Raw genomic sequence first — 21374 nt, forward strand, 5'->3', positions numbered from 1 at the left:
AATTCCTAAAATGCCCCCAAAACTCAACTTTTATATATGTATAGATATCTTTGTTCTTAATAAGTAATTCAAACTTTAATTACATTTTCCATTTATTTTTACACGTTTGTCTTAAAAATAATATGATAACATAGTACTAGTATAATTTATGTATATTTACTTAGTTTTTAATAAGTGATGCATACTTCAATTATATATTCCATTTATATTTACACGCGTGTCTTGAAAATAATTCAACGGTAACGTGGCAGTTTCTTATTGGCGGGATTATGCACCTGCGCGTATGTAGCAAGCAGATGATATTCCATATATAAATATTCACAATTTTTTCTGCTAAAGCTTTCAGAAAACAAAGCTTTATTCAGCTAAAATTACTGAGTAAGAAGAAAAAAGAAGGTTAAATACGGAAGAGATGGCGAGCGGTGGCGCCGGCGGCGGAAAGGTGTCGTTCAAAGTTACACTGACCTCTGATCCGAAACTCCCATTCAAAGTGTAAGGTTTTTCTGTTGATTATATCATGATCTATTATAGTAGTAGTTCTTAATTATCTTATTTTTTCTGCAAAAATTGGAAAAAAATAAATAAAGATTTAGCGTACCGGAGGCAGCCCCATTTACTGCAGTTCTGAAATTCGCTGCCGAGGAATTCAAAGTGCCTCCCCAAACCAGTGCCATCATCACTAACGGTATTTTTCTTTTTCTTAATTTTTATTGGCTTTTAATGAATTTTCATAATTTCGTACTTTCGATATGGGCGAGTTCAGCTTCTTGTGTCTGTAGCGCTCCGATAGAAATTGAAAAATTGAATATTTTGTGTAGTCTAATTTGATCCCTCTCCACTTTTAATCTAGGATTAATAGATATCAGATCATGTAAATGTACAAGTATTTTTGTGACAGCTGAATCCTCAAGTAGCGAGAATGGTAGTCGGTGTGATGATTAAGATATGGACAGGCTATGCATTTGTCTGCAATTTTAAGTTTGATTTATCAATCTGTCAATACGTATTTTGGTAGTTCCCAGGTAAACACCACTGTTTAGAACAAAAAAGAGAGTTATTTAAAAGTTAAATTCGCTCTTATTGGACTTTCACTTCCCTATCATGCGTGTTCGAATTTTAAGAGTTACTTTCTTCTGTATGTTTGATTGGTGTTTTATGCAGATGGAGTGGGAATCAATCCTCAGCAGAGTGCAGGTACATAATTTCGACTTCAGTTTTTTGCTTATTTAATCTCTATTTGTTGTATGTGTGATCTGTTTTATTATTTTGAGAGTGATTGGAGATTCATGTTCTTAATGGCTCAGTAGTAATGTATATGGTGCATCAGCTTATGATTCTATGCTGCAATTTATCATCTTTATGAATATGATGCAGCTAGCTTTGTTTCTTGACATCTATTTTCAGTTTTTCACACTTAAGAGTTAAGATCAATGCAACTGGTGTTGCTGTTTCTCGACATTCATGGATTGTTATTTGTTTTCACCGATGCTGTTTTAGACTTTTAGCATTTTTTATCTATACCTGAATCCTGACCTACCAACACTATTTTAGCCCCTTTGAACCTGAAATAGGAGATAATTAGTTGCAGCTTTGTTAAGATCTTGGTACCGGCTCAATATTGTATGTGGTGTTTGTGTAGTAGCAACTGACTGAGTACATGTCCACTATACCTATTCCACTGTACTCTTCCAAGCTCAAATTGCTTTACAATGATTTCATACTTCGACAAAAATATCTAGTCAGAGTTCAGACAGACTTAGCTAATTTTGACACCTAAGTTATATGATTTGGTTGTGGTATAAATTTGACCATGGTTTTGGGCTAAGCTAGGGCTCCCTACCTTATATGCTTATCAATTTGGTGCATGAACGTGGATCTGGATCCCCTACGGAAAGGGACTACCCGAAGGTGTACCCAAAGGGGTGTCACCAAAATGTGGGCCCAAGGAGCAGCAAATGGATAATGGGCCCTGTATACCCGGCATGTGCCATCCGTGGGCTTAAGGTTCTAAAGGGGATAAATTGATATGAATTCCACATTGATTCCACGTGGAGGTGTGGAATAGCATATAAGTGAGAGCCAACCATTTACTTTTGAGCATAGTGTTGACCTAACTTATATGCTTATCATATCGTGTGTATTGTGTACATATGTTGAGTTGATGCATGGTTTTTGCGTAACACTTCTTGTGTGAACTGATTTCACAGGAAATGTTTTTCTTAAACATGGCTCAGAACTGCGCTTAATTCCCCGAGATAGAGTCGGTGCCTGTATGTAAGCTTGCGCTCAAGTTTTAGATGGGTTTCCCCTATATGCATTTCAATATGTATTCTACAGACATAATCCTCAAACCTAGTACTGGGAGGTTGCTTTCTCCAGACCAGTCTTTTGTTTTCTTTTGCGCGCAAAAGATGATATTTCCAGTAACTTTAACTCTTATTAAACAGATATAGAAAACATCTTGAGTTTAAATACAGGATTGTCTTCCGTGATAATTGATGAACCAATAACGCTGCTTTTCTGTAGTAGTATATTTATGTTTCTCTTATTTTTGCTTTGCTCTAGTTAATTATGATTTCATGATCTTTATAGATATTTCCAGATAGGTTATCTTGATTCTTGACCTAAGTTTCTGCTAATAATGTAACCTGCTCCGGCAACCAAAAAAAGGGCCTAATGGGGTGTGACACAGGTTTGAATAAAAGGTGACCGGAGTATTTGTTGTGAACGGATGGAGTATTTTCTTTTGTTCCTTTATGATGTCTTCCCCAAAAGTGATGGTTTCTGCTTATAAGATGTGAAACTCTATTATAATACTCATGTTCAAGAAAACATTTCACATATGTCATGTGAAAGAAATAAAGGAGACTTGTAGTTGTGTTGATGGAGTGGACAGTAAGTAGAAAGAGTAAGAAGGTTGATGCATGTGACGAGTACCAGTTTTTTTAAGCCTTAAATAATTGCCATTTAAAGCCATTGATGCATGGTGAAGGTCCACAACTACTACACCCTTGTCGGTTGGTACTAAAAGTTTGGAAAAAAATTCATTAGATTTGAATCTCAACCTCATATTTTGTGTTAGAGATGAACAATAATCTGTATCATGTCATCTCTTCAGTACAATGCTGTGCTCCCTCTCCTCATCCTTCTTGACACGACTCGAAAAAAGTCCCTGTCGATGTTGATGATGTTGTTTTAAACACCCGAGTGGGTATGAAGGTAAAATATCCGGATCGGAAAAGTGGTGGTAGTGTGATGAGATCACGGTGGTAGTACTCCCGCCTAACCCTCCACCCTTAATGGTTTTTTGTGAAAAAAAAATATCAAGGTGGTAGTACAAACCAAAAAATGTTTAATCAAGATGATAATACTACATTCGTCCTTAAATACTGGTAATTATTTTCATAATGATCTATTCCTTAAAGTTATACACTTACTATTTTAGGAAAAAAAATTCTATCTTCTTGATTAATTCTCCACCAATAATATTTTAATTAATTTTTTTTATTATAATCACTCTTTTACTTTACTAATCATGCATTAAAACTTGTGATATTTTAAAGTTGCTATTTTTAAAGGAAGGAGCTAGCATAGATCTAGTTTTTTTTTTTACATATAGTATCTAGTATGTCTACAGTCTACATGTGCCTTTCCTTGGAATAATTGGAGTTGCTTGCTTCAAAAGCGTATGTTGTATTCTGGGGAATCCACTCTTTTTTTTTTTCATTCCTATTCTAACTAAACTCGGATGAAATCTGTACCACTTGAGGAAATTAAAGCATATCATGTGTTACTATTTTACATTATTCCACTTATGAGGCAATCAAACGCACAACGCTCACAACCACCAACCCACAATGGAGGTGAAGCTAATTTTTTTGCAAATTATTAAATACATTAAACCGAAATACCGAATACTCCAATATTGGACTCTGCAACATTCCATTCACCTTTGGAAACCACAAAAGTGGAATAAAATGAAAACCAACACATAAAATATCAAGAATCAAACAAAAGGATTTGTGGTCCTTAAAAGTATATATGTGTTGTGGGACTCACTATTTCTCCTTTTGTAACAAGGGAGAGGGAGCATGCGCAACAACGCTTCTTGTGAACGTACCGACGTGCTCTACATCACCTAATCATATCAAAATTATTCTAAAATACGTCTCTAAAAGCAATAAATGGTTATATCACTAACAAATCAAGATCCTAGTATGAAACGGCTCTACATTTCTAGAAGCGCATGTGGGGCATATTTATTCAAAAAGTTTGATGACAAAGAAATATAACTCATATTTAATTATGTGTAGCTTTGCTATTTGACTCCATGGTTTTGAGAAGGAATTAAAGTGACAAAACAGATCAAGTGACCAAAAAGTTCAATTTTTTTAGTGAAAATCTAGCAATTCCGCCGTGAATCCCGCCATGGTCACAATCCCATATAGTTTCACATCCTATTTTGATTTTATTAGTATGATTATTTGTTAATGCACATGTTTATGAATTTTCATCAAAATTGATACTGACTGTTAGTATTATATATGCATGACTTAAGATGTTTCATTTACAAAATTGAATATTTAAGTAGTTTGAAGTGACCAGGGAGGAATTCATGGCATAATATTATTAATATATCATTTACTAATATTTTCCCTAAAGATACCACTAATCAAAGCATAATAATTTTTGTTTCTTTTTACTTTTTGAACAAGGGTGGCGAGTGAAAAAAGACCCATAGTTTCATAATATTAATTATATTTTGATGGGGACAAACAAACACAGCCAAAATTTATTATAAGGACAAATAATAATAAGGCCACATTTTCACATTTATTAATAAAGATTTTTTGGTCAAACTCCCTCTTCCAAAAATCTTGATTCCAAACATCATTCCCATCTGGCCAACAAAGACAAGAGAAAAACATCCTAAATATCTTCTTTTTCATCATTAAACTTTGAATATGAAATTTATGATTATACTCAAAATTTATCACTAGTACTAGTTTTTCGTTATTTCAAAACTTGATATAGACCTTCGTAGTTAGAACACGTGACCGTAATAAAATCTTATGAGTAAAACATTAAATCTCCACCTCTGAAAACAAAAGAAAGTTGTTCAAGAATCTCTAACCCAATCATGCACCTAATTAATTCTAGTTGTATTTTTCTCTTTTTAAAGATTAATTCTAGGTTTTAAATATAACTAACTAACTAACTAATTAAATTGACTTAATTCCACTGTTTTAGTTGAAGCATTGAAAACAGCATCTTCTCCACCTCAGTAAATAGTCCATTCAAATCAACCAATGATGAACAGCAAACCATACAAAATTGTAGAGAGAGAGTGAGGGATCTTCAGACATTGCATGGCTTTAACGTACACCACGGAATCCGCCGCCACTGGCAGCAGATGCCGGCGGAGGCTCCACCTCCACTGCAAGCACCGACAAAAAGGGGTGGTGTGCTTCTTCTACGCCGGAATATTCTACAAAAGATACCTTCTTTTCTTGACGATTCTCTACATCACGGGGCTGATCACCTGTGCCGGTCCCCTGCTGACCCTCCTGCACCCTCCGCCGCAGCCACCGCCGGGCTCACTCTACCGCAGCCAGGAGCTGTTCCTCAAGCTCTGGCCTGAAATTCAGTCGGATAACTCTTCCACTGTTGAGGTTTTTCCATAGTTACATTGTTCTTGCTCTGATTTAGTTTCAAGATTTGATTTTTAAATGTTTCTACTTTTTTGCTAGTTACTATGGAAGTGCTTTTTCACTTTATGATAAAGCACATTTGGGTTTTAAGTAGAGTTTCTTGAAGATCTCTGTAGTCTTGGTGATCAATCTTGATTTGGGCAAGTTGAAAAGGGTTAGAAGATTTTGTGTGAAGTTTTTCTGGAAAAATTTGTTTTTTTATTTATTTATTTTACACTATAATCTGTTTACTTTATTTGCTGGGAATTTTTAAAACATTTCTTTGGAGCTAAATTGCTTAACTTATTTGCTTAAGGTGGAAGCCCCAAGATTCTTGGAATTTGGAAACATACTGGGGAATGTCATAAATTTTGAAGTTGGAATTTGTGAAGATGTTATTGACTTATTGTAAGAGTGAGAGAGTATAGAGGTGAATTTTATAATGAACAAGTCAAAAGAATAATAAATATCGAATCTTTCACTGATGTGTTATGATCCTTCTAAAATGCAGCTAATAGTTCACTTAATTAAACTGCTCTTTGTTGCTCAAGCCATACATTCCAGGATTCCCATTGCATTGGAATTCCTTGATGTTGATTTGCATTACTTGTTAGTTATTAAGAGATTCATTTGTTGCAGTTGGACAATCTGTGGAGGTATAGAAGAAAGCTGAAAGAGCAAAAGCTTTGTCAGAATGCTAATGCTCATCAGCAACCAGGTGTGTATCTGTGAATGATACTTGGAGATGGATTCAACGTTTATGTTTATTTGATATCTTGTTTTCTCTTTGCTTCTATCAGTCCCCCCGAGGCTTCAGCGCTATCTGGTGATTGAGGCTAATGGTGGCTTAAACCAGCAACGCTCATCGGTATGCAGATCAGCTTATTTTCATAATCTTGAATCTAATTGTTGTGTCTGGTTTGGCCTCCTCATTCATATTTGAACATTATAATGAAAGTGATCAACAATTTCCTATCTTTTAAGAGCAAAATTTTAGTTGTAGCTAGATGGTCACACTTATGGGCATATGGTGATTTCAACATGTTCCCAGGTTGTCTGTCATAAGTGATGTGTTCGAGGAAAATGGCTTCCGTATCAGGTCTTACTCACAAGATTAACATAATCATGCTGCTTACTCTGTTTATTAATAATCTTTTCTCACTTCTATGTTTCTCTAATAACTATAAATATAGATAGCCAATTCTTGTTGAACTTAGATGGATATACACGTATCGCTGATTCTCATGAAAGACGTTCACTTTTAGTAGTGGAGCCTTAGCTATATTACATTGTTGCACCTGCAGATTTGCAATGCAGTGGCTGTTGCTGGACTGCTCAATGCTACACTTGTGATCCCTCACTTCGATGTTCATAATGTCTGGAAAGACCCGAGGTATTTTCATAACGCCTCCTCCTCTTCTTCTAAAAACCCAACACTCGAGTGAGTTATGAAAAGAGCAACGTGCAATAACCTTGGTTGCTTCCTATATGAGAAATAGATTGGTGGAGGTTTTTCTGTTCTCGTACACCAGGGATCATTTGATGTTTCGTCGGATGAAACTGCTATCTGATTAGTGAACCATATATGTGTTGCTGCACAATGTGCATCACCTCTGTACTTACTATACCATTTCTTTCTCTTTTTGTACTTCACAGTACGTTCGCTGATATTTATGACGAGGATCATTTCATATCCTCCCTAAAAGATTATGTTACGGTGGTTCACCACCTACCAGATGAACTGATGGAAAACTACAACTTTAGCATCAGTGCTATCCCAAGCATGAGAGTCTCAGCCTGGGCGTCTGCTCGTTATTACATGGATGAGGTTTACCCCGTCCTGCAAGAAACAAGGTACTGTGGTACTAAAATATTTTGTTACTGCCACCGTCTACATTATTTAAGTCGCTGCGTTTGTATTCACCTAATGCTATGCCCTTGATGCAGGGTTGTCCGAATCTCACCTTTTGCCAACAGATTGGCAACGAGCATTCCACCTCACATTCAGTATTTAAGATGCCTAGCAAACTATAAGTCCCTGAGGTTCTCATCAACCATAATGAATCTTGCAAAAGTAATTGGCAATCGAATGACTGACAAGAGCTCAAGCTTTGGAGGGAAGTATGTTGCAGTTCATCTTCGATTTGAAGAGGTAAACTTCACTCCAGTTTAATTTACTTATGTTTCAGTGACATCTTAAAAAGCTCAAGCCTGACCACTTCAATCGGCCTTGAAAGTAGGACATGGTGGCTTTCTCATGCTGTGAATACGACGAAGGAGAAACAGAGAAATCAGAAATGGATGCAGCGCGTAAAAGGGGCTGGGGGAAAAAGTTCACGCTCAAAAACCGGGTTTCTGAGCCTGGTTTAATCCGCGTGAATGGAAAGTGCCCAATGACACCAGTGGAGGTTGGTTTTGCTTTTAAATTCTGTGACAAGTTAGAATATCTTTACCATTTCTTAGTCGAACGAGTAGAAAAGATGATTACATATAAATGATACAAACCCCACAACCATGTTGTCAGCATAGGTTGGTTTGATGTTGAGAGGCATGGGATTTTCAAACAACACTCCCATTTATCTGGCATCGGGTAGAATATACAAGGAGGATAGATACTTGGAGCCTCTGCGAAAGATGTTTCCTCTTCTAGAGACAAAATGGTCACTTGCTACTGCAGATGAACTTGCTTCAGTAAAGGTAAAAATCATTGCTTGATGGTGTGTGAATTGCACATATACGCCTCTATGTGAATTGCACATATACACCTCTACATATGCCTCGTGTTTTGTTTTTATCACAGGGCTATTCTTCGAGGCTGGCTGCTGTCGACTATATGTTATGCTTGTATAGTGAGGTATTTGTGACCACTCAAGGTGGAAACTTCCCTCATTTTCTGATGGGCCAAAGAAGATTCATCTACAACGGGCATGCCAAGACCATCATTCCCGACAAAACCAAGCTCGTAGTCTTAATGCAGAACATGACTACTAGGTACTCAGAATTTTAGTAGCTGTCATGACAATGAGGAATTCACAGACTAAACAGATTTCATGGTTTTGTTTTCAGTTGGGACAGTTTCAAGGATGAGATGGAGACGATGTTAGCAGAAAGTGATCGTAGGAGCATAATGGTGCCTAGAGTGAAGAAGTCGACGAGAAAGGGCTCCATATATTTGAACCCTTTGCCGGAATGCAGGTGCCTGTGGGAATCACAAAACTCCACCACAATATCAGATTTCTTGTTATGACATGTATATATAAAGGCTGATGCCTATATACATGTTTCGACTGCTAAAACACCGTCTTCGTCTTCCATGACCGCAAAAGGAGAAGTGATCTTGCAAAGGGGGAGGAGTGAATGTTTAAAGGTTAAAGGTTGAAGATACGAGGTATAGACATGATCCCAGGAAATGAGTCTGATGGCTTGGTTTGTCTATTTTTCAACTGAAGAAACTGTCGAATCAACAATTTTGTATGTTGCATAGTTACTACTTAGTATTCTAAATTAGTTTGGTTGTTTATTTGTGTGTATTTAGTCTTATTTGTTGAGATTTTATTTATTTCTATAGCTCGCTAGTTATTTATAAGAATTTTAGATCTGTTGTTTAAATTGACTGATAAGAGTTCTAATGAATTCAGACACGAGTACAACTCTTGGAAGGGGGCGAAACTTTTACTTTTTAAATACAGTTAATTTTTACTAAGAATGTAATCAAGTATTTTCAAAGTCCTTACAATAAAAAGTTTGCATATAATAAAGATTCAACCCTATAGGTCTATAGGATAGTGATAAAATGCAAACTCTATATATAGTACGAACTTCAAACTGTTCAACACAGTGTAAAATTTCAATATTTTGATGTCAACACAATGTCAACCGTTGACATTGTGTTTACATTTTTTGTTGATGTTATTTTGTCATCTGTTTACATTTTCTAACCGTCCAAATCATACTTTGGAGTTTGTACAATATAGTAAGATATGACTCTTATGAATTATTAACATTCTCATAACTTATTTTTTGGAGCAAGATATAGTACTCATATGTGGAGATAAAATTGATAAATTTCGAAAGTTCAGATAAAATTACTGAAAAAATGTACAAATGTACGATCGTCGTGAATTCGCTTATATGAAAGAAAAAAAATCATTTTACCCTTCAGATTCATTAAATTTCTGTTCCTAGCATTTAAAATATTACTAGAATAATTATCATTTAAAACAAGAAAATTGGTCACATAGTTGCATAAGATCTTGAAAGAGAAATATTAAACACGAACTTTTGATTTTTTTCTTAACTTTTCGATTCGTATATAAAACGATGTCTTTTATTAAAGTAACTATTTTCGCTTTCTTTTCTTTCTTTTTTATTAATTTAATTAAACAACATTGTTTTAATTATAAGAATCGGTATAAGATATTGTTTCATACAGAATTGAGACAATTGTAAAAATTTAAAACTTATTGAGAAGAATTGCATAATTATTTTCCTATACTTTGGATATAATTGGACAAATTTGGCGCACGTATGTCTTTATTAAACCACAAAAATATCTCAATACTCCTATATAAAAGAGAAAAAAATAAAAATATGTAGCATATTTGTGAAGAAGACAATGCAACCCTTCATAAATTTCCAAGTAACCCTTGTCTCTGCCAACAATCTCGAAAATGTCCGAAAGCGTGGCGAGATGAAAGTGTACGCCACGGTTTCTCTGAACGAAGAAACAAGCACCACCAAGAAAACCAACGTGGACACGGTCGGAGGCCTAAATCCACGTTGGAATTTCCCGGTGGGTCACACAATTAGCGAGTCGGCTTTCACGGGACAACAAGGAGAGGTACAAGTGGTTGTGAAGCTCTACTGCGCCGGAATACTTGGCGACAAGTGTTTGGGCGAAGTACGAATACCAATGGAGAGTCTTTTCGAGTTTTGGGTGAAGGATGTGTATGGAATGAGCTACACGGTGGCAGGAACTCGAGATGGGAGTCTCCACATTAGCTACCGCTTTGGAAATGGGTTTTACTTTAAGGAGCAAATGGATCAGAGGCAGCAGTTGGGTGGGGAGAGAGCGCTCCGGCTTGGATGGGTGGTGGTGCGCAAAGGAAGCTCGTTTTTTTTAAATGGTAGTGTCGATTTCAGCTCTAATTAGCTATCAACTCAATCTCAATGTATGTGTTGTTGCTCTCATTTTCTGTTGAATTCTTGTCTTGTCACTTTTTGAGATTACTAGGGCTGATAGATTCAAAGGATCTGGCGATCGATAGATAGAGTGAGAGTGAGGTGTTCTTTTGTGAGTTCTCGATGGTTGGACTTCGTTTTCTACTGATTAATATTCAGTGTGTTAGATATTCCGGTAGCTCGTGGACTAAGTCTGGGGTGGGTTGACTATGAGGAAGACTATATAGTTATGAAGCTATGCGATGACTTAGCCTTCAATCCTTGTATTTTACCGTTTTCTTCACTGTGTTCCTTAGATCTTGTGTAGATCTATTGTTATCTGCTGTTTTAGGTAATTTGATCTGTGTATTCTTGTTGTAACCTGCAATTTGTGTATCCAATCTGTTTCTTGTGAGGTTTGATCGTTGAATGCGGGTTTAATTGATTGTGGTAGATATACTTATTACAATTAGAGTGGGATACTAGTATGTGGACCGATCAAAATGACAAAATACGACACTAGACGAAAAGATTTTATAATTAGCGGCCTCGATTATTCAAGATTTTTTTGGGCAATTTGCCAGAAAAACCATATAATTTGGTTAAATTCTAATTCGTATAGTAACTTAAATTTAAAATCAGTCAGAGAAACTATGAAACTTGGATTTGCACGCAAGTATACTAGCACAATGAAGAATTTCAGTTGTCTACATGCAATATTGATGCCTTTTTCTTTTAAATAGACCAAGTCATACTAGATGCAATTTCATACAAAACTTTTGCTATGGATAACAATTCCAAATTCATGATTTTAACAGCTGAATTCTAAAGTCATGCAAAGTGTAAGAATTTGACGAAACTTTATAATTTTTTTGGCGATATGCATATTTGTTTTTCCACGTGGCAAAGCCATCTCCATTCGTTATGACTGGAAGGAGCATCGGACAACGCCGTCAAAACCCCCGTCGAACTTCACGATGAGCGAGTCAACATCGTGGTGAAGCTCAAGTGTAAGAGAAGTCTGGGAGATAGGTTCGTTCAAGATTCCGGCGAAGGATCTTTTTGAAATGGGACTGAAATCGCGGAGTGTTTTGAGCTACCCGGGCGGATTGTGATGACAGTTATGAAGACGATGACCCAACACCTTGTGTCGAAGTGCATGATGGCGACGTTTTCTACGATGCCAGTTGATTATGTTTTCGAACAAGAGGGAGACCAAGTCCAAGACCATTGACTTATATGACGACAAATTAGTCAAGACATGATATGTGCTGTGTTTGATGTAGCTTGATTTGATTTCTTGTTATGATATTGATCACATTTCATTTATTAGTGCTCGATCGTGATTTAAAGTAAAAATTTTGTAGAGTTTATTTGAAATAAATTATTTGCAACTTACTCCCTTTGTAACTTTTTTAAAACAAATAATGTCAATTTTCTACCTTCTTAGCTATCATGTACCCAAATGACCAAATGCTAGACGGGTCAAATGTCAGACACTATTGTTAAGGGTAGGAAGTGTTTTAAACAAAGGTAAATACTAGTACAATTTAGGAAAAATTATAAACTTTGGAATTATTTTAAATTATTTTATGGCATTTTTCAGTGAAATAGTATTCATATGAAAGTCGAGAAAATAAGTGTGAACGTCATCACCAACGAATTAACAATAAGTTTATTTAAAAAAACAACATTATTATTAATCAATAATATATTAAATGTAAATGATCAAATTCTTTAATTATGAAATAATTGTTAATATATTCAAGGGGTGCGTTAAAATGACAACACCTCTTAAAGTAACAATCATTCCTAGCCAATCAGTTGCCATGTGACAATCATAAAAAATGCTCAAGGGTAAATTTTCTCGACCAGCAATATCCAATACACTATACAACAATTTTTCTCGGCCAACAATATCCAATACGCCAGACAACAATCTATAGATTGCTGTCTAGCGCGTTTATACTATTGCTATGTAGCGTTTATAATATTGTTAGATACATGGTGTCACAGTTTCACTTTAAGAGGTGTTGTCATTTTAACACAAACCTATATCCAAGTTTTATAATTTTTTTATAACTTGTCCTTAGAGATAAGAATGAATTAATTGAATCTCACAATCAAACAATTTACATAAAATTATACCAAAACACCAATTCCCAAAGTCCGGTGCCCAAGATTCACCCCAAACGAAGCCGCGTGGACTTATAAATTTTGTACATGTGGATATTATGTGTAAACGTACATAATTAATCTCTATGTACTAATTAAACATTCAATTATGTGATCACTTAAATGTTACTTTTCACATTCATCAATACATGCCCTAGTCCATCCTTTTAGTGGAATTTGAATTCTAAAAATTTGTATTACAGGACATCAGATTATGAGATCGTAACATTTGATGTCCTAAAGAGACACCAAATTTTGATCGAGAAAATGAAATACTCGTATGTCACATTATCTATTCGGAAAAATCCTATGCCATTCAATTTAAATTTTCAATAAAAAAAACAATCAACCGTCACAACCAAATTAAATTTATAACACTCTCATTTTGTGTTCAAACTTGAGAGCGAGTGAGATCTTTGTTGCAAATACACGAAAATGATGGAGAATAAGGAGACAGAGAAAGGATTATGCCGGAATTCGTACCTAAAAATTAGCTAAAAAGAACTATATCTTCTATGAATAAAAAACAAATATCCACATCACTAACCGGCCAAAACCTTATTATAATACACAAAACTAGTTAGTTCAACCAATGTGTTAATTTAATTAAACAATTATCAAAATTCATGCCGATTTTCAAGGGCCAACATTTTCACCACTTCACCTTCCTCCTTCCTTTATATATAAAAAAAACAACTCAACTATTCTAGCTCTGCAAACAAACAAACAATAATGGAGTGCAGAAAACTTGAAATAACTCTTGTCTCAGCCCAAAATCTCCCCAATGTCCGAAACACCGGCCGCATGAAAGTCTACGCCAAGCTCTCTCTCAAGGGAGACTCCAAAACCACCCGGAAAAGCCACGTGGACTACGAGTCGGAGACGAACCCGAGGTGGAACTTCGTCTCCGACTACACAGTCAGTGAGGAGACCGTGAGGCAGCCGGGCGTGAGCCTCGTGGTGAGGCTGATGTGCAAGAGGACGCTGGGGGATAGGCTCGTCGGAAAAGTGAAGATTCCGGTGAAGAGCTTGTTTGACATGGGGCGGATGTCGAGGAAGATTCTGAGCTACGAGGTGGCGGGGACGCCGGAGGGGCGGCTGAATCTGTTGTACAGCTTTAGCGAGACGATGATTGTCAGGCAGCCGTCGCCCGGGTGGAAGACGGCGTTTGAGGCCGTAGGGTTCTTGGTGCTGGTTGGAGGAGCGATGCTCCTCCTCAGCGGTGAGTCTGATCACGACGATGGCGATGATCGGAGGCCCTCTCGGGGTTCCTCGGATGAGGAGGAGGAAGACGAGGTTTTTTATGACGCTTGTTGATGTCGTAAAACGATGAAGTTTGAACCCTAGATTTTAAAAAAAAGTGTTTACAGTTTGAATATTTAAGAAAATGACAATTAAAATTGTTGATTCACTAGGTTATTAGGGATTGTACAGTTCAGATCTTGAAAAAATGTGCTTTGGAATAAGTGTTTTGCATGGATTGAAAATCTTTTATTCGATTAGATCTGGTCTTGTTGCATAGTTTATGATATTTATTCATCAACTTACACGAAGTCATGAGCAAATAGGGTTATAGGTATGGTAACTTTGCGTACTCAACATTGCCAATTTCTCAAGCAAAGGTAATTTTAAGGTTTGATTATTTAATGAAGGGGTATTAGTCCAAATCACAAACTCTTGCCAAAATTTAGTTTTCCCACAAAAGTTAGAGTTGGCAGTATAAATCATGAACTTAGGCTGTGTAGTGATTTTTTCTCGAAATCAGTTTTTTCTCCTGACTTATGAGAAATTCAATATTCACAAGGGAACGGACCTTCATATTTTTTTCTGACCAAATTTTAATCTCTATGGAAATATCAAATTACGCCATACTGTCATTTAAGGGACCAATAGCCTTATTTGTAATTAATTCTTTATCATTCCTAACACAAAATTTCTTGTTTTAAACTGTATTAATTTTACATTTTATTTTCTTGTTACATCAAATTTGTGTAATAAAATATTTTATGTATTTACTACTCCCTCCGCCCGCTAATAGATGTCCCTGTTTTACCGACTTGGGTTATAAGTTGTTTGACTTTAAAAAAATAGTAGAATGAGTTATTGAAATGTGAGGTCCACTTACTAAAAATAGTAAAAATGAAATGAGACATTTGTTGTTGGACGAACAAAAATGGGACATTTAATGGCAGACGGATGGAGTATAAGATTTCATGTCCAAGTAATCATATTCATTCATCTAACTAATACTGCTATTATTTGCCAAATAGTAATATTTAGTGTGTGGGCAAATATTTTAAATACGAGATTTAGTATGTTCACTAGTTCACAAAATCACAAACATTTACCTAATTTATATTTCTCATAAACTTAAAATACAGTTAAAAATCGAGAACTTATACCTTGTAGTGAATTTTCTATAGTTGGAAAAAAATATGATTTTCTAGAAATTCACTACAAAATCTAAGCTTGTGATTTTTGCGACCAACTTTAAAGTTCACAGGAAATACCAAATTTCGGTCAAAGTTTATGAATATTATGTAGTGAAATTTCTAGTTTCACCTTACCTTGAACGTAATATATGCATCATATAAATTAGATAAATAAAGAGTATCGTATCAAACTGGCACAACCGAGTAGATTGAATTGAATTAAGTTGAATCTCATGATAGTTAGATTTATCTCAGTTATACTGCTTCCTTTTGTTTATTTTGCCCTATTTTTTTCCCTTGATAGCATTAAGGATCCCGGCTTGTGGGACCCCCGGTCTGTTTTCTCATGTTCTTGTTTTGGATCTTAGTCACTTTTGGGATAATGATCATGTTTTGGAACATTATATTTTGATCTTATTTACGGGTTGGTGGTCTGCCTAAACCCCCGCCCACAAGGGCGTCTTTGATTTAAAAAAAAAAAGAATTGAATTAAGTTGAATTAGAGTTAAGCCTGTGTATGTATTTCTTCAATTTTTTTCAGCTCTTGGTGGTACAATTGAGTATGATCTATTTCTTGTGATCTGAATTGAATTGGATTGAATTCAGAGTTAAACCTGTGTATGTATTTTTTCAATTTTTTGCAGCTCTTGGTTGTACAAGAGTATGATCTAACTCATGTCACACTTCTACAAAAGTACAAACTATACCAACCATGGATCATATAGTAATTCTATATCTGACAAGTGGCCACATGACTTAATATATTATTACATTCAATTGTTCTCTTTTATCCAGTTGTATTCCTAGACCTATCATCCACAAGTAAGACAGCATCTTGTGTAGAAGTCAAACTAAAGTTCAAATAGAAAATGACCAACTAGGTCTTGTGGGCAAAGAGAGAAATTAGTTATGAATAGATCCAGTTGTGAAATTGAAATCATATAGTACAACCTTGATGGACTTGATTCAGTTTATCTAGCTTGGGAAATATCTTTGTGTATTTGTAACCTTAGAGCAATATATAACATTAGCATAGTCAAGTTGCAATCATATAGTGCTTAAGGGCAAAAACATCTTTTAACTTGTGAAAGCCCTAATATCTTAAGTAGGAGTATTTCCTTTTTGAAGGGTAAACAAGCAAAAATTTTAAAATTCCTATCACAATGGAATCGAACTCAAGACCTTTGGACTCACGCATTACTAACTCTATCACTAGACCAACACACGTGTATTTTTTTACACTTGCTTCAAGTGGGCACATCCAAGTTGAAGTAGTGGGTGAGTTAATAAAATCATGAGGTAGACAAACTGATCTTGCATATAATCATTGGGCAAAGGCTTTTGAGAGTCCCCAACAAAATATAAGTAGTGGACCAATTCATGAAATAGGGTATATCATACTACATGGCCTGATGTAGTCAACAATCACATAAAAGTAAACCAATTAATTTGTGAGGGAATGTTGGGACATCATCACCTATATATATGTAGAACAACTAAACCATATCCAAAATCAAAACAATGGAAAACTACGACTTCGCTCAAAGACATGCGAACCCCACACCAAACTCAAGGTTCGGAAATGCAACGAGCTTCGATCTAACCCTCGTCTCGGTCGACAACCTCCAGTGTAAACGTCGGATAGGCCACCGTATTAGAGTGTACGCCGAGGTCCAACTAGATGGCGGCAAGGTCACGAAAACCGACCCGTACGTGGCAGGCGGGCCGGATGGGATGTGGAACATCACCGTGCCTTACCGTATAACGGATGAAACGGGAGGGAATCTGGTGGTGCGTCTTTACTATAAGAGAAGTGTGGGGCACACTTGTATTGGTGAGGTAAAGATAGAGTTGATTAAACTTTTCGATAGTTGGCGTGACTCTCGTAAGGATACTGAGACATGCCATATGCAGAGGGGGGATTTGAATATCACCTATCGCTTTGTATTTTAAAATAAATGATCAAGTGTAGGCTAAGATCTAATTGTATTTTGATTAGTGTTACATTCATCCATGATTCGGATTAGTACCCAAGTGTAGAAATCGAAGTTGATGAATTTCAAGCTCATTGCATCGTTTATATGTTTCTTGTTAGAGCATTGGCAATGGGGCGCCCTTAGGCGCGCCCTATGCACCGCCACGTCATCATTTTTATCCTCCTACCCACCCACCTGCAGTGTGGCGCCATAAGGTGCGCCCTATGCATTTTCTTTTATTTGAATATTTAAATAACTACAAAAATTGGAAAAAAACTTCATTTCATTTATAAAAATTAATACATTACAATACGGATTAAAAAAATACGCAAACTCAGCGACGGCGGTTACGGGCTCACACTTCTTCAATCATGTCGTTCATGAGCTGGGCATGGTCTTGTTGGTTGCGCATTGAGGCTTGTCTAGATAGAACCTCATTGAAGCCAGTCAGTAATCCTCTAGCGGGGGGCTCGGTCGCCGTGCTGTACGAGCTAGATGCACCTTCATGCTTGACTATCATGTTGTGCATGATTATGCACACATACATGACATCGGCGATGACTTCCTTGAACCAGAGACGAGCCAGTCCTTTCACAATTGCCCACCGTGCTTGGAGCACACCAAATGTCCGCTCGACATCCTTCCACGCCGCCTCCTGCTTTTGAGGAAATAAAACCCTCTTCTCACCAATTGGGCAACTGATCGTCTTCACAAAAACAGGCCATCGTGGGTATATGTCATCGGCCAAGTAGTACTCCATGTGGTATTGGCGCCTGTTGGCAATGAACTCGATGGTCGGGCCGTTGCCATTGCATTGCTCGGTGAAGAGGGTGGATGAGTTGAGGATGTTAAGGTCGTTGTTCGACCCGGCCACGCCGAAGTAAGCATGCCAGATCCAGAGCCAATGGTCAGCGACGGCTTCGAGGATCATCGTCGGGTGGCTGCCCATGTATCCACTAGTGAATTGGCCTCTCCACGCCGTCGGACAATTCTTCCACTCCCAGTGCATACAGTTGATACTCCCTAGCATCCCAAGAAAGTCGTGCGCCGTCTCGTGCATCTTCATCAGGCCCTGGCAATCAACGGCAGTCGGCCTGCGCAAATATGTGTCGCCGTAGGCCTCCACAACTCCCCTACAAAATCTCTTCAGGCACTCTCGGCCTGTTGTCTCCCCGACGTGGAGGTACTCGTCGAAAATGTCTGTCGTTGTGCCGTAGGCCAACTGACGGAGTGCAACCGTGCACTTTTGCAACGGTGTAAGGTCGGGTCTACCGACGCCATCTTCCCGATACGTCATGTATTCATCACGTGACGACAAAGTCCGGACAATGCTAAGAAAAAAGTAACGCGACATTCTAAACCGGCGGCGGAAAATGATCGGTCCCCACCATGGTTGCTCGGTAAAATAGTATGCAATCAGACGTTGGTGAGCTGCCGCGTGGTCGCGTCGGACAACCGTCCGACATCGAATAGGCCTGTGGATCTGCTCCGCCGCCGCCTCCTCGCGCAGCATTTCGACTAAGCATTCCGCCATGGCCTCTTCAACGGCTGCATCTAAGGTTTCCGAGGTCGGACTACCTGACTCCGAGGAACTAGAACTAGTGTCGTCGTCGTGGTTCATTTTGGTATGTGAGAGAGGTAGAAATGTGGGAGATGAGAGAAATGAGAGAGGCGAGATGTTCGTATGAACAAGTGAATGAGAAACGAGGTTTCAAAAACGCGTGCCATCGTCCGCGTCCTTTGTCAGCCGAGCCCACAATGGTGCCCAATGCAGCGGACGATAGGCCATTGTCCGCGCTTCTTCCGCGCCCGAAGCTTAGGGCGTGGGCATAGGGCGCGCTCTATGGCGAGCACCCACAATGGAGGTATCGTCCGCGCCCGAGGACGATTGCACGCATAGGGCGTGCCATCGGGCGTCCCATTGTGGGTGCCCTTATTTTTAGAATATCAATTGTGGGTGATGATCAAAGCTTATACTCACTTCATCAACAGAGTAGTGGTGAACACATCAAACTGAAAAATTCTACCATGTTATAGTAATATTTGACATTAATTGAGAACATTGAAAAAATGATACTCCTTACGTCCCTCTGTAGTAGAGGCGTTTCTTTTCGGCACGATATTTAAGAAAAAATTGTTTTAAATGAGTTAAGTAAAAGGAGAATAAGGTAGAAAGGAAAAAGGTAGAGAGATGAATATAAAATAAAATAAGAGAGAGTAAAATACGTTTTACCAAAAAAGGAAATAACTCAGCTATAGTGAAACGACTTAAAAAGGAAGACGACTCAGCTAAATTGTCAGAGTGGACAAAGAAAACTGTAGTAAATTATGATTAGGAGAATGTCCGGATATTAAGGAACCTTGACAAAAAAATAAAATAATTGAAACGTAATGCAAATTATCTATCACTATTACAAAAGTGGAGTATCTCCTTATGCTAAATTTGAAGAGCAATAAGACGAGGTTTTCTTCGATGCTTATTGATGAGTGAGAAAAGAAAACAGTGTAGATTGAACTCTAAATTTAATATTTTATTCGTACCATAAAAATTGGTCTATTTTTTTGTCCGTTCAATAGAAATTTTCTATAACCTTTTATGACAATCTAATTTTTCTCCTTCTCTTTTACTTTATTTTTAATTTTACTTATTTTATAAAAACTCATCTAAAAAAGATAGTATATAAAACTAAGATGGTGTTCGGTTTCCAAGATAAAATAATACCAAGATATAATCTAGGATTGAGTTGTGAGATTATTTTAGTCATATGAGTTTAGCTATAACTAATTATTCAATTATTATCTATCAAGGATTGAGTTGTGGGATTGAATCTCATGAACCAAACACATTACAAATCTAATCCCGGGATACAATCTTGCAAACCGATTTCCCCCTAACAGTAATAGAGCCCTCTAATATTAAAATTTCGGTTTCGCCGCCGATTCAAATATACATATGTTGCTTTTATTTTGTGAGATTTTTGTTGGAGTCAAGGTGTAGATGCTGCTCTTGTTTCTTCATTGATCCAGCATAGCTAACGATGAAGCTTCGCTTAATTATTAGAAATGGACGTTGGTGATATAACAAATTTTCATGAAACTTCATTTCCGCGCGTAGCATTAATTGGAATTTGGAAGGTACTTGGCATTTCTCTAGAGTCAAATATTCAACTTATGCAAGTCTGAGGCGATTTATTCTTTTTTTCCATCTTCCTTGTGTGTTTCTCCTCTATTGGAATTTTGTAAAATATGATGGACCACTTATTATTCTCCGTGCTGATATGTAGGCACTCTAACGGGAAAATTTTGTAATTTAAATAAGGGTAAATTAAAAAATTACGAAGTACTCCCTCCATTCCTTAAAAATAGGAAATGTGGAAAACGTACATGTTTTAATAAAAAAATTGGTAAAGTAAAAGAAATGATGATAAAAATAGATAAAATAAGATAGATAAATAGAAAAAGTTGTAGAATTAGTGTTAGTTAATTATGGATTCCATTTTTAAAAATTGAAATTTTTTATTTTTAGAAAACTAAGGGAGGTATGAAATTTTATCTGATAAGAGAGTCAGGAAATCGTAGATAGACACCATTTATAAAGAAAACATGATTGGTTGGCAACCAATATATTATACATAGAGAATCAAATCTATTAACACTGTCACTTATTCGTCTCTTAATCGTCCCTTAAATTACTATTCATGAGTCCCACTGTATTTTTTTACTCCATCTCTTAACTAAGGGACAGAATCTGCAACCCTCCATCTCTTATCCGTCCCTTAACCGTCCCTTAAATTACTATTCATTCAATTTCATTTTTATTTTTATTTCTAACAAATTCAATTAATAAAAACACATTTCATTAAATAAAATAAAATTACAACATTACATTCTTAAAACAATAAAATAAAACATAATTAAAAATCCTAAAGAAATTAAAAATA

The 21374-nt window shown here is 36.7% G+C and overlaps 3 protein-coding genes across 3 annotated transcripts; all 3 read left to right on the plus strand.

Moving 5' to 3' along the window:
- The first annotated feature begins 331 nt into the window (after positions 1-331).
- LOC121760432 (ubiquitin-fold modifier 1) lies at positions 332-2548 on the plus strand. The gene is made up of 4 exons (XM_042156102.1): positions 332-492; positions 588-685; positions 1162-1194; positions 2208-2548. Exons 1-4 carry the CDS (start codon positions 413-415, stop codon positions 2276-2278), a joined length of 282 nt encoding a protein of 93 aa, XP_042012036.1. The 5' UTR covers positions 332-412; the 3' UTR covers positions 2279-2548.
- Positions 2549-5241: 2693 nt separating this feature from the next.
- LOC121760441 (O-fucosyltransferase 10-like) lies at positions 5242-9210 on the plus strand. Its single transcript, XM_042156109.1, has 10 exons — positions 5242-5672; positions 6330-6408; positions 6491-6558; positions 6995-7083; positions 7347-7544; positions 7638-7842; positions 7931-8098; positions 8220-8387; positions 8491-8681; positions 8757-9210. Exons 1-10 carry the CDS (start codon positions 5370-5372, stop codon positions 8935-8937), a joined length of 1650 nt encoding a protein of 549 aa, XP_042012043.1. The 5' UTR covers positions 5242-5369; the 3' UTR covers positions 8938-9210.
- Positions 9211-13757: 4547 nt separating this feature from the next.
- Positions 13758-14342, plus strand: LOC121772401 (protein SRC2 homolog). Its single transcript, XM_042169495.1, has one exon. It carries the CDS (start codon positions 13758-13760, stop codon positions 14340-14342), a length of 585 nt encoding a protein of 194 aa, XP_042025429.1.
- The last annotated feature ends 7032 nt before the right edge of the window (positions 14343-21374 follow it).

The sequence above is a fragment of the Salvia splendens genome, chromosome 2 (assembly GCF_004379255.2).
Source record: "Salvia splendens isolate huo1 chromosome 2, SspV2, whole genome shotgun sequence".
NCBI classification, from domain to species: Eukaryota; Viridiplantae; Streptophyta; class Magnoliopsida; order Lamiales; family Lamiaceae; genus Salvia; species Salvia splendens.

Coding starts and splice junctions, on each gene's coding strand:
- LOC121760432 (XM_042156102.1), top strand. CDS start 413: ATGGCGAGCGGTGGCGCCGGCGGCGGAAAGGTGTCGTTCAAAGTTACA. Junction 686..1,161: donor CAGTGCCATCATCACTAACG/GTATTTTTCTTT, acceptor TGTTTTATGCAG/ATGGAGTGGGAATCAATCCT. Junction 1,195..2,207: donor CAATCCTCAGCAGAGTGCAG/GTACATAATTTC, acceptor CTGATTTCACAG/GAAATGTTTTTCTTAAACAT.
- LOC121760441 (XM_042156109.1), top strand. CDS start 5,370: ATGGCTTTAACGTACACCACGGAATCCGCCGCCACTGGCAGCAGATGC. Junction 6,409..6,490: donor TAATGCTCATCAGCAACCAG/GTGTGTATCTGT, acceptor TGCTTCTATCAG/TCCCCCCGAGGCTTCAGCGC. Junction 7,084..7,346: donor AATGTCTGGAAAGACCCGAG/GTATTTTCATAA, acceptor TGTACTTCACAG/TACGTTCGCTGATATTTATG.
- LOC121772401 (XM_042169495.1), top strand. CDS start 13,758: ATGGAGTGCAGAAAACTTGAAATAACTCTTGTCTCAGCCCAAAATCTC.